This window comes from Penicillium brevicompactum (assembly GCF_028827555.1).
Source record: "Penicillium brevicompactum strain IBT 35665 chromosome Unknown utg000004l_segment0_segment0, whole genome shotgun sequence".
Classification (NCBI taxonomy): Eukaryota; Fungi; Ascomycota; class Eurotiomycetes; order Eurotiales; family Aspergillaceae; genus Penicillium; species Penicillium brevicompactum.
Genome location: NW_026623207.1, coordinates 858472 through 870864, shown reverse-complemented (window position 1 = coordinate 870864; position 12393 = coordinate 858472). Strand labels below are relative to the sequence as shown.

Genomic DNA, 12393 nt, shown 5'->3' with positions numbered 1-12393 from the left:
TTTAGCGATGCCACATCTATAACGTCGTCGATGTGGCGTAAGGCAGCCCACAGTTTCCACTGATTGGCTGATTGATAATTTCTGGTATGTCACTGTTTGTCAATGGTATGTCACCGCCAAGCCTATTTGTCATGGACCGGTCACCCAGCCGCCCCCAAAATGCTAAAGGAACAGACGTATGGATGATATCTACATAAATGGTAACTGCGAAAATAACCCAGTAAGCTGATAATCTGTTAAACTAATCAAAGTCCTGTGATAGACTACCAGCGCTTAGAACCTAGGAATTGATAACCCAGGCTAATGCGCAACACCGAAGCAGCTTCGATTCATCAGTTGCAACGAATGCAGACGGAAACGCCACTTGCGCGTCTCTAGAATAATATGAATTATAAATTAGTCCATATCTCCCCGATTGTCTCATAAAGTGTATCAAGTCTTGTTCATGCAATATTAGCCAGTATTCATTATTAGTAGTATTACCCATAGTAGATGCATGCCTTCAGGCTCTAGCTTCTTCACCATAGATCCTTGAAATCGCAAAGGAAGGTACTAATAACAAATGAAGAAAAGAGATCCCAAAAGTTTAATTGAGCTGCCAGGCGGGAGATTTTCTTTCCTTTTCGCTTCAGTCCTTCCAGCCAACTCGTTTGGCTATGAATTTGACGACATAGACAAGGCCAAGCAGTACCGGGACCTCGATCAGTGGCCCGACAGTAGAGGCAAGCGCTTGGTTGCTGTTGGCACCAAATGTTGCGACAGCCACAGCAATCGCAAGCTCGAAATTGTTGCTGGCGGCGGTGAAACTTTGTGTGGCAGCTAACTTGTAACCAAACCCGAGCTTGTAGGTCACAAGAAGGGTCACGAAGAAGACAATGATAAAATAAACTATAAGCGGAGCGGCAACGCGGACCACTGATACAATTTGATGAACCACCTGCCGGCCCTGGGATGCAAATAACACCAGGATCGTGAAGAGGAGCCCAAGAAGCGACCACGGGCCAGCCCACTTTAGGAAAACCTGGTCGTACCAACGTGGGCTGGTGAACTTTCGGAGGGCAAAGCGAGTAATGATTGCAGCACCAAGAGGGATGCCAAGGAAAACTGCCACGCTTGTGGCAGCGGCCGAGTAAGATAGTGTTACTTGACTACCAGAATGACTGATGATCTGGATAAAGAAAAGGGCCAAGGGTGCAAAGAGCACCATTTGCAGTAGTGAGTTAACCGCAACGAGGATAGCGCAGTATTCACTATCGCCACCAGCGAGACCAGTCCATATAAGAACCTATCAGCAATAAGAATTAGTCCAGTGTGCACATCGTAGAGAAAAAGTAACGTACCATAGCAATGCATCTGGCCAGTCCAACTAAAATCAAACCTTCTCGAAGCTCCGGTTCGTCTGGTAGAAAAGCCCATGCCAGTGCGAGCTAGGGAAGAATATTGTTAGCAAGTTTCGCCGCGACAAAGTCGGAAAAGGCCTCACCATCAAAAAAGGCGCAATAATCCAGTTAACAAAGACACTGAATGCAATCTGGATCCAAATACCACGCTCTCGGAAGACGTGGTGTAAAGACTCGTATCGCACTTTACACAAAATAGGATACATCATGACCAGGAGACCGATCGCTTGCAACGGTTAGTTAAAGACCTGTACTACCAAGAAAGAAGTAGATACCTATTGGAACAGACACCCCAACGAATTTTCCCTTCTGGAGGGCCGGTCCCGTACTTTCCACAAAATTTCCCAAGATGATTCCGATGGCCATGGCAAGGAAGATCCATACGGCCAGAAAACGATCTAGCCAGCCGAGCCCTTTAAAGGCTGATTGCTTGGTCGTAGTCTGCCCAGATTCGTTTGTCTTTTGTTTTTCAACATCCCCGGCCGTGGGATTTGTTGATTGCTTAATAGCTGTTGTTTCGGTTTCGTGGGGTTGCGGTTCAGCCTGCATAGGCATGTTTACCTGAGGAATGCTTGTAGCCATCGCTAGCATCAGCAGACTAAGTGCGTAAGGTGCTTCTGAGGATAGCTTCTGTTGAATTGATGAAGTTGAGGATATTCAATAGTTAGATAATAATTGCTCGGAAATCTGTATCAACGGAGCAGAGCAGACTTATATATGAAGAACCCGGAGTTTCTTCTTAGAAAGGGAATGTACGGTTAGCACTTGATAGAGTTAGAGGGGTGATTCGTGATAGCCAATCATATCGGGCGGGTGACAGTCTCTTCACAATTGGCCAATAAAAATCGAGGAGTGACATAGAGATGAGCTGGGCAAGTGATTTGTCATGATGGAAAAAGCTGAATTCTTCCAGAAAATCCTCGACCAATTAAAGGGTCTGAGTGACATACAGGCTGCTATGAAGAGGGAAGTATAGAACTGACGATGCAAAGCCGTTTTCAAATGTCAGTCCCTAAGTAGCTATTAATAGAGTTATATTACTAGCTGTCGGTGCAAATTTCTTCGTGGTGACTGTCTAAGATAATATTTCAAATGAGCAGACAGTATGTACTACAGCCATCCATGTAAGCTCTGTCCTGAATGCGATTTCGGCAAGAACGGCGCGGACGACTCACAAATCGGGCCTGGTCGAACGCTATTGACTTATAGGACGAGAAGTCTTCATAAAAGATTGTTCTAGATCGATGCGTTATTAATTCTCCCTTTTCCCGCCAACAGATGCTATATAAGATCCCAACCACAGCCACTTTGTTCCTACCGCTTGTCCTAAAACAGAGATATCGCCATATTCACTTTTCTTTCGTTCTTGATATCACTTGACGGCACCCTCTATTCATACCCACCAGTCCTGCCATCGAGATAATCGTATCGCTTATATTCAACTAGCTACACACTCCGGCTACTCAATCGACAACTCGAAAAACACGCCCATCATGTCTAATAAGCCCAGTGTCTTATTTGTCTGCGTTCACAACGCTGGTCGCTCGCAAATGGCCGCCGGTTTCCTCAGTCATCTCGCAGGTGACAACATTGAAGTACGCTCCGCCGGATCTGCCCCAGCCGACTCTATCAATCCCGCTGTCGTCGAAGCCATGCGTGAAGAAGGGATCGACCTTAGCAACCAAAACCCTAAGATCCTAACTGCCGATGCGGTACAAGCCAGCGACGTTGTCATTACCATGGGTTGTGGGGACGTTTGCCCCTTCTTCCCGGGAAAGCGCTATCTCGATTGGCAGCTTGACGACCCTGCCGGGCAAGGCTTACAACCTGTGCGAACTATCCGTGACGAGATCCGTCAGCGTGTTGAGAGACTTATCACTGAGCTGCGGACCCACAGTCCACCAATTTGAGCATGCTGTATACAACAGAGTAAGGTGGTGATATGGCAGTTTTGATGTACCGAGGATGGTGAATGGTCGCGTGGCTGGCTCTTTTTTGTATTACGTATGACTTACCTTTCTGGAGGCTATGGTATCACTTCTAGCACATCAACTTTTGCCTTTCAATGTATCGAATTGAGCTACAGAAACCCGTGTCGCTGAAATGCCGAGGCGTGCCGTGGCCTAGTGAGACTGTACGTTACTCGTATAATGAGACAAAGAGAGCAGTGTTACTTTATCTAGATCATCTTATAATCCAGTTAGATAAACAGGTTGTGTCTTAGGATAGGAGCAAGCGCAAGACCGGCGTATGCATTAGAGAAACAAGTGTTAGAAAAGTACAAACAGTGAGATCTAGGTATGGCTGAATATCGACTTTCTGGGTCAGTTTTCCGTGTTAAGCACAAATGCAGCTCAGCTGGAAGCTGGTTGAGTCCGGTTCTTATTTGCGCTTTTGAGCGGTTATCCATCACGCCAGCAAAACGATTCGCACGTATTTGCTTCAGTGAGAGCATGAGCTGTCTAGGTAAAACAGGTATGAAAGGCAGAGCCAAATAATACGTTCTTCCAGTATTTCACGATACAAGGTACAGAAACCAGGAAAAATTTTGACTATAGCAGATATGGCGTAGAGTATCACGGGATTAAGGCTACAGTAGGTGGTGACAATGGTACTAGCGACGATGGAGATGGAAGGGGGAGGGTGTAAAAACATATAGCGAGAATATCTAGCGGGGGGCGCGATATTATTCGTTCTTTACCCTTTACTGAGATACGTAATACCGCAGGCCTAGATTGCGCTGCTGAGCGTAGGTCCTGATCGACTGAGACGCACCGATTAGTCGGTTCTAACCGTTCTGGAAAAAGGCCTATTTATCGTACCATGGAAGTAAATACATGCATTCTTGTAAAGGAAATTAGAAATATGGGACAAAAGATAAGAAGTAATTTCATGAAGTTGTCACTGGCTGGATTTCTTTGCTTTTTTTTTTTTTTTTTTTTTTTTGTCTGGAACGGAACGCATCTAAGATACCCTGAAAAAGCAAAGGGAGCCCCAACAGCAGACCACTAGTTAGTAGATTCGAGAAAGCCTCTTTTAGCATTTCCAGGTGACGAATGCAAATGGTATTGTTCTCGGTGAGCAGCTGCGCGAACGATAGGATCGAATGGCATGATGTGCTTGGTGGCTTTGACGGAGACTCGCCACGAGATGCACGGCTCCGTCGCATTGTCACCATGGAATGCCTCCCAGAAAAGGCACACGTTTGCGTTACCGCCTGGTTCAGATACCTGCATCTGATTCAGCGCCCCAGTGACCTGAGAATAGTCAAGCCACAGATTCTCAGCGGGACCAGAGATACCGTGGGTGACATTGAAATCCTCCGACAAACGGATGGTGCCAGCAAATATACCTAGGAAGTCTCCCTCGCATATCGGCACAATAGAAGAGACGAATAGAGTCTCGTCGTCCTTGGGCAGCAGAGTGATGAATGCGGACTTGTCTGACCCACCTTCGTATACCGATTCATCACCGTGTGGTATGCCAAGAATATCAGTCGAGATAGACTGTGAGCTGCGTTGCCTGAATATTTCTTCTTCAGCGTTGACGGCCCACTCGTTTGAAGCATTATTCCACGAGGGCTCTGGCACTTTCAGTCGTTCTAGCACTTGAAGATTGCTGAGGTAGCTAAGACGCTTCGAGTCTCCTGTTTTCAATTTGGTAATCCGCATTTCCAATTGTTCGATATGAGATCGATACTCGTTTTCCCATCTCAAAACTTTATCCACGAGTGGAGTTTCTGATGTCTTGGAATAGCCCCTGCAGAAACTGTCGAATTCTTTGGTACGGTAGAGGAGAATTTTGTCAACGCCAGCCTCACGCATATCGAATATGTTTTTCCAGAAAATGCGGTACTGTCGCTGGTTTTCCGCACCCACGCTATACCCAGTGTCCTCCATGAATTTCTTTGTGGCAGCTTTTTCCGCCATGGTGAATCCATCAGCCGGGCCCTTGGCGGGTGGCAGCGTGGCAGGGTCGATCAGCGCCGCGCACTTGAGAATGATTGGCCAGAAGATAGTTTCGTTGTATCTTGTCTGTATTGCTCTGCCCGTAGTTAAAGCAGTGTCTCTTCGAATGGCGTGAATCGCCTGCTCATAATTGTATCCAGAGACATCTTTGACATGCTCCCGCATCCTCTCGAGCCTAGTTGTTGCCAGGGTCATGCAGTCGCGCTGCCCATATTGTGCGATATCAGAGTTGCATTTGACACATTGCATCAATATTGTTGTTATGACCTTCATCTCGAAGGCTGAGTCTAGGTGTAATGGCAAAGAGCTGTCACGGGGATTCGGCACACACGAAGACTCGGGGTCGTCGACTTCGGACTAGACATGAACCATGTATCCGTTAGACTTGCTTCAATCTGGAGGACAAAATAACATACCGTTGTTTGTACTTCTGGCGAAATTGATCCGTCGGGAGCCTTATCTTTGGCTGTTCCAGTTCCATCAGCTACTGACGCTCCGGGAGGTTGATCTATCAACTCCGACTTGTCGCTTCTTTTCCTCTTCTTTTTCTTCTTCTTTTCCGTGCTGGCCATATCGCTGTAGGTTGTTGGACCGTCCTTTCCTGTCTGTTTCATAAGTCGATAGGACCCGCGAGTTTCATGTGGTGGAGTCGGAGGGGTTTCTATAGTCGCTTCCTTAGCCTGAGAAATAGGCTCGGTCGCACCTCCAGCAATCACGAGTCGAGCTTTGTAAACTAAAGCGACCGTTAATGATCCATTTTCTCAGACGTTGGCGGGGGCTAACTCACCATGATCGGCAGCGTGCGCGATAACCAGATTAAGGTGCTCCTCACTGTCCTCGATTCCGCAAATTGTGAATAGCTCTCGTGTCTTCTGGGCTGTCAGGCCCAAAATGGCTTTATCCATGGCGGGCGATGATGATGGCAAAAGACTAAGACTGCGTCTTGTCAATGAAGACAGAAACCCTTCTGGAACGTTCGGGGCAACGGTTGCCCTCTGGCTTGGGGGGAGGGAAGAATGAGCCAATCAAATCAACCACAGGCGAGGCTCACAAAAATAGCATCAACCAGGCCAGCAAGACTTGACCGGGATTGAACCCCTCTTTTGTTGTGTCTGTGTCGGCCATTGCATATCAAAAACAAATCAAACCATACAACTATGTAAATGGTTCTTTCCGTAACCTTCACCGTCAGGATAGGTGCAACGCCCATCTGGTATATGACTTACGCGCAAGGACAGGACAGAGCTTTAGGGAATATTGGTATCTGCCCCTGAATTTTCGAATCATATCCCCAGGCGTCTCCCCGTATAGTTTATTCCGAAAATGGGACTGTTCACGATGCGCCAACACACTGACCGCAGGAATGAACGGCCGGATGACATAAATTGAAGCCGATGCATGGTTGCACGATATTCCAGACTGAACAATATCCCAATCATGTGCGATGTCGGTCGGATGTGGTGAGGAGTCGGTTTTTCGTAGAAATCGAGGCTCGACTCAAGACGTTGAGGTGAACTTTTCGGGTGTGTTCAGGTCACGGGTGAGCGTCCATGAATATGAGTAACTCTGATGAATTCGTGGTTGCATCCGAGTCAACTGTTGAACAGTTGAACCGGAAATGGTAAAGGTTGGTTATGTTGATCATTTAAAAGTGGTGATGAAAAGCAATAAACGGATGGCAGGTGAGAGACGCCGCCTCCTGGACAAGAGTATCGGTGGTCAATTACTGCCATTGGCCGAATACACCCACGCTTCCTGGGCCCCGCACACATCACGTGTATCTCCGAAACCTTGAGAGTCACGCTCCAAGTTTAACTGCGTGAAATCGTTTAGGCCTCTGTGGTCGGTCGATTTTATGCCACGTATCCAAGGACAGCTATTTAGTTAACTAAAAAAAATTGCTTTCCACGATAACTGCACCGCAGAATTAATGAGGGTACAGTAATAGCGTGCAAGGCGCTGTAAACGAGTGTTACTACAAAACGGTCGAAAAGAATAACAAAGCGATTAATTCATTTTCTTTTAAACGCAGTGAAAGAAATAGGGAGTTTATTGAGTATGATTGGCTAGGGGACACTCTCCACTATTAACCACGCGAATTTCCTAATACCCAGGCGCCCCCAAGTCTGTTGCAAGAATTATTTCATCCTGTCTACCTAAAAGAATCCTCCTGTGTCCACTTTATGCCAGATTTTCCAGGCATCAAGCCCAAGATATTCTTGTACCTTGTTCGTTGGCTCAGCTACCAAGTTCATTTGTGACGGAAAATCCAGAAATAGAAACGCTAATTTCTCCATACGATGTATTTCTCTATATTATTTCGGGAGTGAGACTCACGTTCCTGGGATCATATCGGGCCCTAGGATCCATAGCATAGTTCCTAGGCACGCTCTTGGTCGCTCCTAGGAATCAGACTTATCGTTCCTAGAGGACCTACAGTTCCCGGGAGTTGGGTGGTATAGCTCTGGGGAAAGAGGATAGCTTATGATATAATACTGTATCTACAATGTATTTTTTTGACTCGTCTTTTGGTACTGCTCGTTCAGTTATATGGTATACAATCTATTTTGATACAGTATGGGCAAAAGAGCGTCTAAAACCCACCTTTAACTTGAATGTCCATTGGACATAGCATGACAGCCTCAATAGACGTTAGAACCGGTGGTGAAGGTCTAATGAGCCACCTGGCTATTAAAGCCTCTCATAGATCGATTCAAGGCCATCGAGGTCCAATGTAAGGAGTTCAGCATCCAAAGTTGCCTGTGATCAGATATCACATGTCCGATAACAGTAAGCTGGAGATGACCGCCTACTGTTCCAGAGCTTATGCCAAATGGCCATGGTTGAAAGGCGGTGGCGTAAGAGACAGACGCTGAGATCTAATGATCACGAGCACCGGTCGCCAGTTGATTGCCAAAGGGCCGAGCTGGCCCATGAGCCGGAGACTATGGGCCAGCTCGGCCCTTTGGCAATCAACTGGCGACCGGGCGGGCTTACTAACCGAGTGGGCTAAGAAGCATGCCGCTACAGTGCTCATTCGATCAAGATCCGGATCTTGAGGGCCGAACATTGTCCCGTTATCTTTTGATTCGTGAGATTATCATCGTGGACGAAAATCGTAGTGTTTCTTATGATACCACCAGTCTGACGGGGGCTTGGTTCATGGGAGACCTTTAGAGTTGCTGAAGGATTGTGACATTTCTTACGACAGCGATGGCCGCATGTTCTTGCGGTTCGCAAGAGAGTCAGAGCTCGCGGAAACCGTGGCTTTTCCTATGATATAGATAATCGGATGATCGTTCGGCTCGTGAGAGACTAAAGCGCGCGGAAACCGTGGTGTTCCCTAGGATCTACCTTGTCCAACGATATGTAGGCTCCCCCGAACGGTCTTGGATTATAAGAAAATCAGAGTTCGCGGAAACCGTAGCTTTTCCTACGATAAAGAGAATCAGACGATCTTTTAGTTCATGAGACACGAAGGGGCGCGTCAACCGCCTAATTAATTGGTTCATTATTGTGCGGCCCATGCAATGGCCGGGTTTTATAGAATCACCCAAACCACGACGAATACCATGACCTTTCCGCAACCACTGTACGGTACTCCGTAGTGGTATTGACCCTTCCGTATAGCGAGATGCTGCACTGGAAGGCGAAAGTTGCTAGCGCTAGCAATCCGGAGGCTAGGCCTATTGGTTCAGCCATGACTTTGTTCACACGTGTATGAGTGGTGTATTGAGTGGGAGATTGGTGGGGGGGAAACAGCCCGTTCCGAGAATAAGAGCTTTTATAGTCAGCCAAGACCACTTCCTGATGTCTCAGATGGGGGCAATATAAATCACCAACAAGGGCCAGACCGCAAGCAATGATGGTTCACTGGCCGCTACGCCGATGATCGATGAATTGTCACGAGGTCGGCTGGGGTGGGGGCCGGCGGCTAGTTGTACGATTACTAAGCCTCACAGCGTCTCACGTAAAATTCCAGACAACTCCCTTTGCGCCAAGTCGCTATAATTAGCCTCTTGTACGAACCCTCCATACTCGTGCTGAATGGACCTAATTTCGGACAGGCATCAAAGCGCCTGTTATTCGCGTGCGCGTCTCCGAGGCGCGTCTCTGTCGAACAAATCATAACCTATACAGTTGTTATGCGGCAGTCTCCGGAGTGTGAGCTCTTTTTGACTTCGTCACACGGCAGAGGCGATGCAAGTAAATCACGTCACATCAAGTCACGTGAAATAGGTAGCTGATTTTAGGTCGACAACGCACGCCAATGACCGGTCCACGATACGCGCCCGCTATCATCCAGCTGGAAAGCATGCGGGGCCGCGCGAAAATAGTTGCGCCTACCCTTGATTTTCGTTTTTCTTACACCTCGCGCTAACTCGTCTATATATTGATCACTACCTGCTCATCGTATCGAACAATACGCGCCCCTTCCTTTTCAAATGGCCGAAGTAATTGGTATCAGCTCTGGCCTCGCTGGCTTGTTGGCATTAGCCCTCGAATCGAGTCGCACCCTGTTCAGCACGGTTCAGAGTCTTCGCAACCGGGAAAAGGCGATTAGAGGTCTTCGAGAAGCACTCCGAGATCTCGAGGAGGTGCTGAAAATACTTCAGGACTCGATCAGCACCTCACCGTTTCTGAACAGCGGAATAATTGAACGACCTCTTGATCGATGTTGCAAAGCATGCACCGATTTCAATAAACTGATTATGCAGTGCTCTGAACACTCAACAGACAATCATTCCAGCATCCGTGATTGGGCCAAATTGCGCTACATGGGCGAAGACGTCACTGGCTTTCAAAACATGCTATCTGGCTACAAATCTACAATCACGATCGCCCTTGCCTATTCTAATGTGTACGTTCGTTTACAAGTTTATTTAATTTCTTTGCGAAAATTTCTGACCTCTCATAGCCATCTCACCAGAACGACGCAAAGTGTCATGCACGAATACAAGGAATTAATTGAGAATACCAAGTGCGACCTCCAGCTTCATTTGCAGTCCATTGAGGACAGGGTGAAGTTATTATCTTCCGCAAGGCAAGCCGATGTGGGATTGGATTCCATTGACGTTCAGAGTATGAAAGAAGAATTAGAAAGCACACAGCACGGCCTGGAGATTTGCGCGCAATTTTCCTCATACATAGAGGAGACAAGGTCCATCTCTCTGCAAAAAATGACTCAGGCTTCTGGAACGTCTGAACGAAGATCATCGTCTCCAGAATACAACATGCCTTGGCTGATTCTTGCTGAAGCCTTGAGCTCTGCGGAAAGAGAAATCGTCAGTTCGAGACTTCGATTGCTTCAATATCGTCGCGCACAAGAAAATCAGCCTTGGTCATCACAACACCGAGGATTGCTACCAGGGAATGAGCACACCGCCGAACGAAGTGACATCAAGGAAGAGGCCGAAAACATCAAACATTCTTTGAATTTCTTCGATCGGGTATCTGAAGAAACCACCGAGGGTCGAATGAACTATTTCGAGGACGTATCTACGGGTGATAAGAGCAAACAATTCATTGTGACGACGCTCAAAGATTTGATCTCTGCGCGACGGATCACCTCGGGATCTGGCTCATTGCAAGTTCTAGGACAACTGTCGGAAGACTCTCTGAACAACGTGCTTCGAACCCAAGACGACTTCCGTGAATAGAGAGCTCGGATCTAGGAACGGTCAGTTTAGTGAAATATATTCCCGCAGGGTATTAGCCAATTCAGGATTCTTTTCTTGTTCGAGTCGTACAATTCTGAGAACTGTGGACAGTAGGGCCAGAGGCGAACAGCCTGTGGCAATTTCGCTGTAGAAAAGTGAATCTTGCAAATGAAAACAATCACTTCGAGGGGTACAGTATAAAGTTCCCGCGTAAAGCTAATGGATCAGAGGAACCAACTTATGATTGGGGATTGGGTACTCTGGTATTCCTTTCTCCACCTTAGAGTAGCATGGCTGACGTTCACTTCATCATAAGCTCGTGCTTGGTGCAGCGACGTCTCTGCTCGCATCCTAAGGGACAAAATCAACCCATAGAAGCTTCTGGAGCATTGACTGTCATAGTCGCAGTTGTATAGGCCGTTTTCGATTATGTACAACTGGAAGCAAAACAATAAGGACTTTGTTGCTTTAGGGTGGAGAAATGAGTAACTAAAAGCCAATTATATTCCTGCTACAATATCATCATGCCATTGGCCAGCTTTTACTCCTTTCTCCACCTTGGGGTAACGAGCTCTCCAGACGTCGAAAAAAGACCGGGGCTGTAGGCTTAACACTTAATACTTTTTTCCTCTTCTCGTATTTGGTCAGGCCATGCCATGCCAGATTGGTACTCCTGGTCGAAAGGGCCAGCAAGTATCATGCACAAAACCGGACCAGTGGGTATTGTACCCAGGTCCGTTTCAGTCAAGAAGTTTGTGGCATTTGATTGGAGAGTCCTGGCTTCCTCTACTTGCTGGACTCCCTCGTCTTGCTGGACTCCCTCGTCTTGCTGGACTCCCTCGTCTTGCTGGACTCCCTCGTCTTGCTGGACTCCCTAGTCTTGCTGGACTCTCTACTCTTGCTGGACTCTCTACTCTTGCTGGACTCTCTACTCTTGCTGGACTCTCTACTCTTGCTGGACTCTCTACTCTTGCTGGACTCTCACTGTAGGCTATAAATCATGTCCTGCCCCAGAAACAAGGCGCTTCATAGCCCATGGATCTTATGGGCTACAGTGCAAATGATCTGGCCCGGTAAAGGCTGCAATACTTTAGAGGACCTAGGCACGCTATTAGTTGTTGTCAGGGTTATACATGAAGTATACAGGAGGAATGGAGACATGATTTACGGGACCCACATTATTCATATGAGTTCCCCTTGAACGCGAAGAAGGCTGTCTCTTTTGCTTCGAGTATTGGCTGTTGCGTGTTCCGGATTGTTCCCCTTGAACGCGAGAAAGGCTGTCTCTTTTGCTTCCTCCCGCTACGTTTTTGTATCTAGAGTCAAATATAGTTATTCTTACTGTAATACCGATTGTTCATCTCG

At 47.2% G+C, this 12393-nt stretch overlaps 4 protein-coding genes across 4 annotated transcripts; 2 read left to right on the top strand and 2 right to left on the bottom strand.

The window, feature by feature from the left end:
* Positions 1–628: 628 nt before the first annotated feature.
* N7506_005799 (arsenic resistance protein) lies at positions 629–1955 on the bottom strand (the record flags this gene model as incomplete). Its single annotated transcript, XM_056955092.1, has 4 exons — positions 629–1285; positions 1341–1427; positions 1484–1626; positions 1676–1955. 4 exons carry the CDS (start codon positions 1953–1955, stop codon positions 629–631), a joined length of 1167 nt encoding a protein of 388 aa, XP_056812069.1.
* Positions 1956–2893: 938 nt separating this feature from the next.
* On the top strand, positions 2894–3310 carry N7506_005798 (arsenate reductase ArsC; the record flags this gene model as incomplete). Its single annotated transcript, XM_056955091.1, has 1 exon — positions 2894–3310. The coding sequence occupies one exon, from the start codon at positions 2894–2896 to the stop codon at positions 3308–3310; it is 417 nt and encodes a 138-aa protein (XP_056812068.1).
* Positions 3311–4408: 1098 nt separating this feature from the next.
* Positions 4409–6273, bottom strand: N7506_005797 (uncharacterized protein; the record flags this gene model as incomplete). Its single annotated transcript, XM_056955090.1, has 3 exons — positions 4409–5725; positions 5785–6101; positions 6156–6273. The coding sequence occupies 3 exons, from the start codon at positions 6271–6273 to the stop codon at positions 4409–4411; spliced, it is 1752 nt and encodes a 583-aa protein (XP_056812067.1).
* Positions 6274–9813: 3540 nt separating this feature from the next.
* On the top strand, positions 9814–11028 carry N7506_005796 (uncharacterized protein; the record flags this gene model as incomplete). Its single annotated transcript, XM_056955089.1, has 2 exons — positions 9814–10229; positions 10287–11028. The coding sequence occupies 2 exons, from the start codon at positions 9814–9816 to the stop codon at positions 11026–11028; spliced, it is 1158 nt and encodes a 385-aa protein (XP_056812066.1).
* Between the last annotated feature and the right edge of the window lie 1365 nt (positions 11029–12393).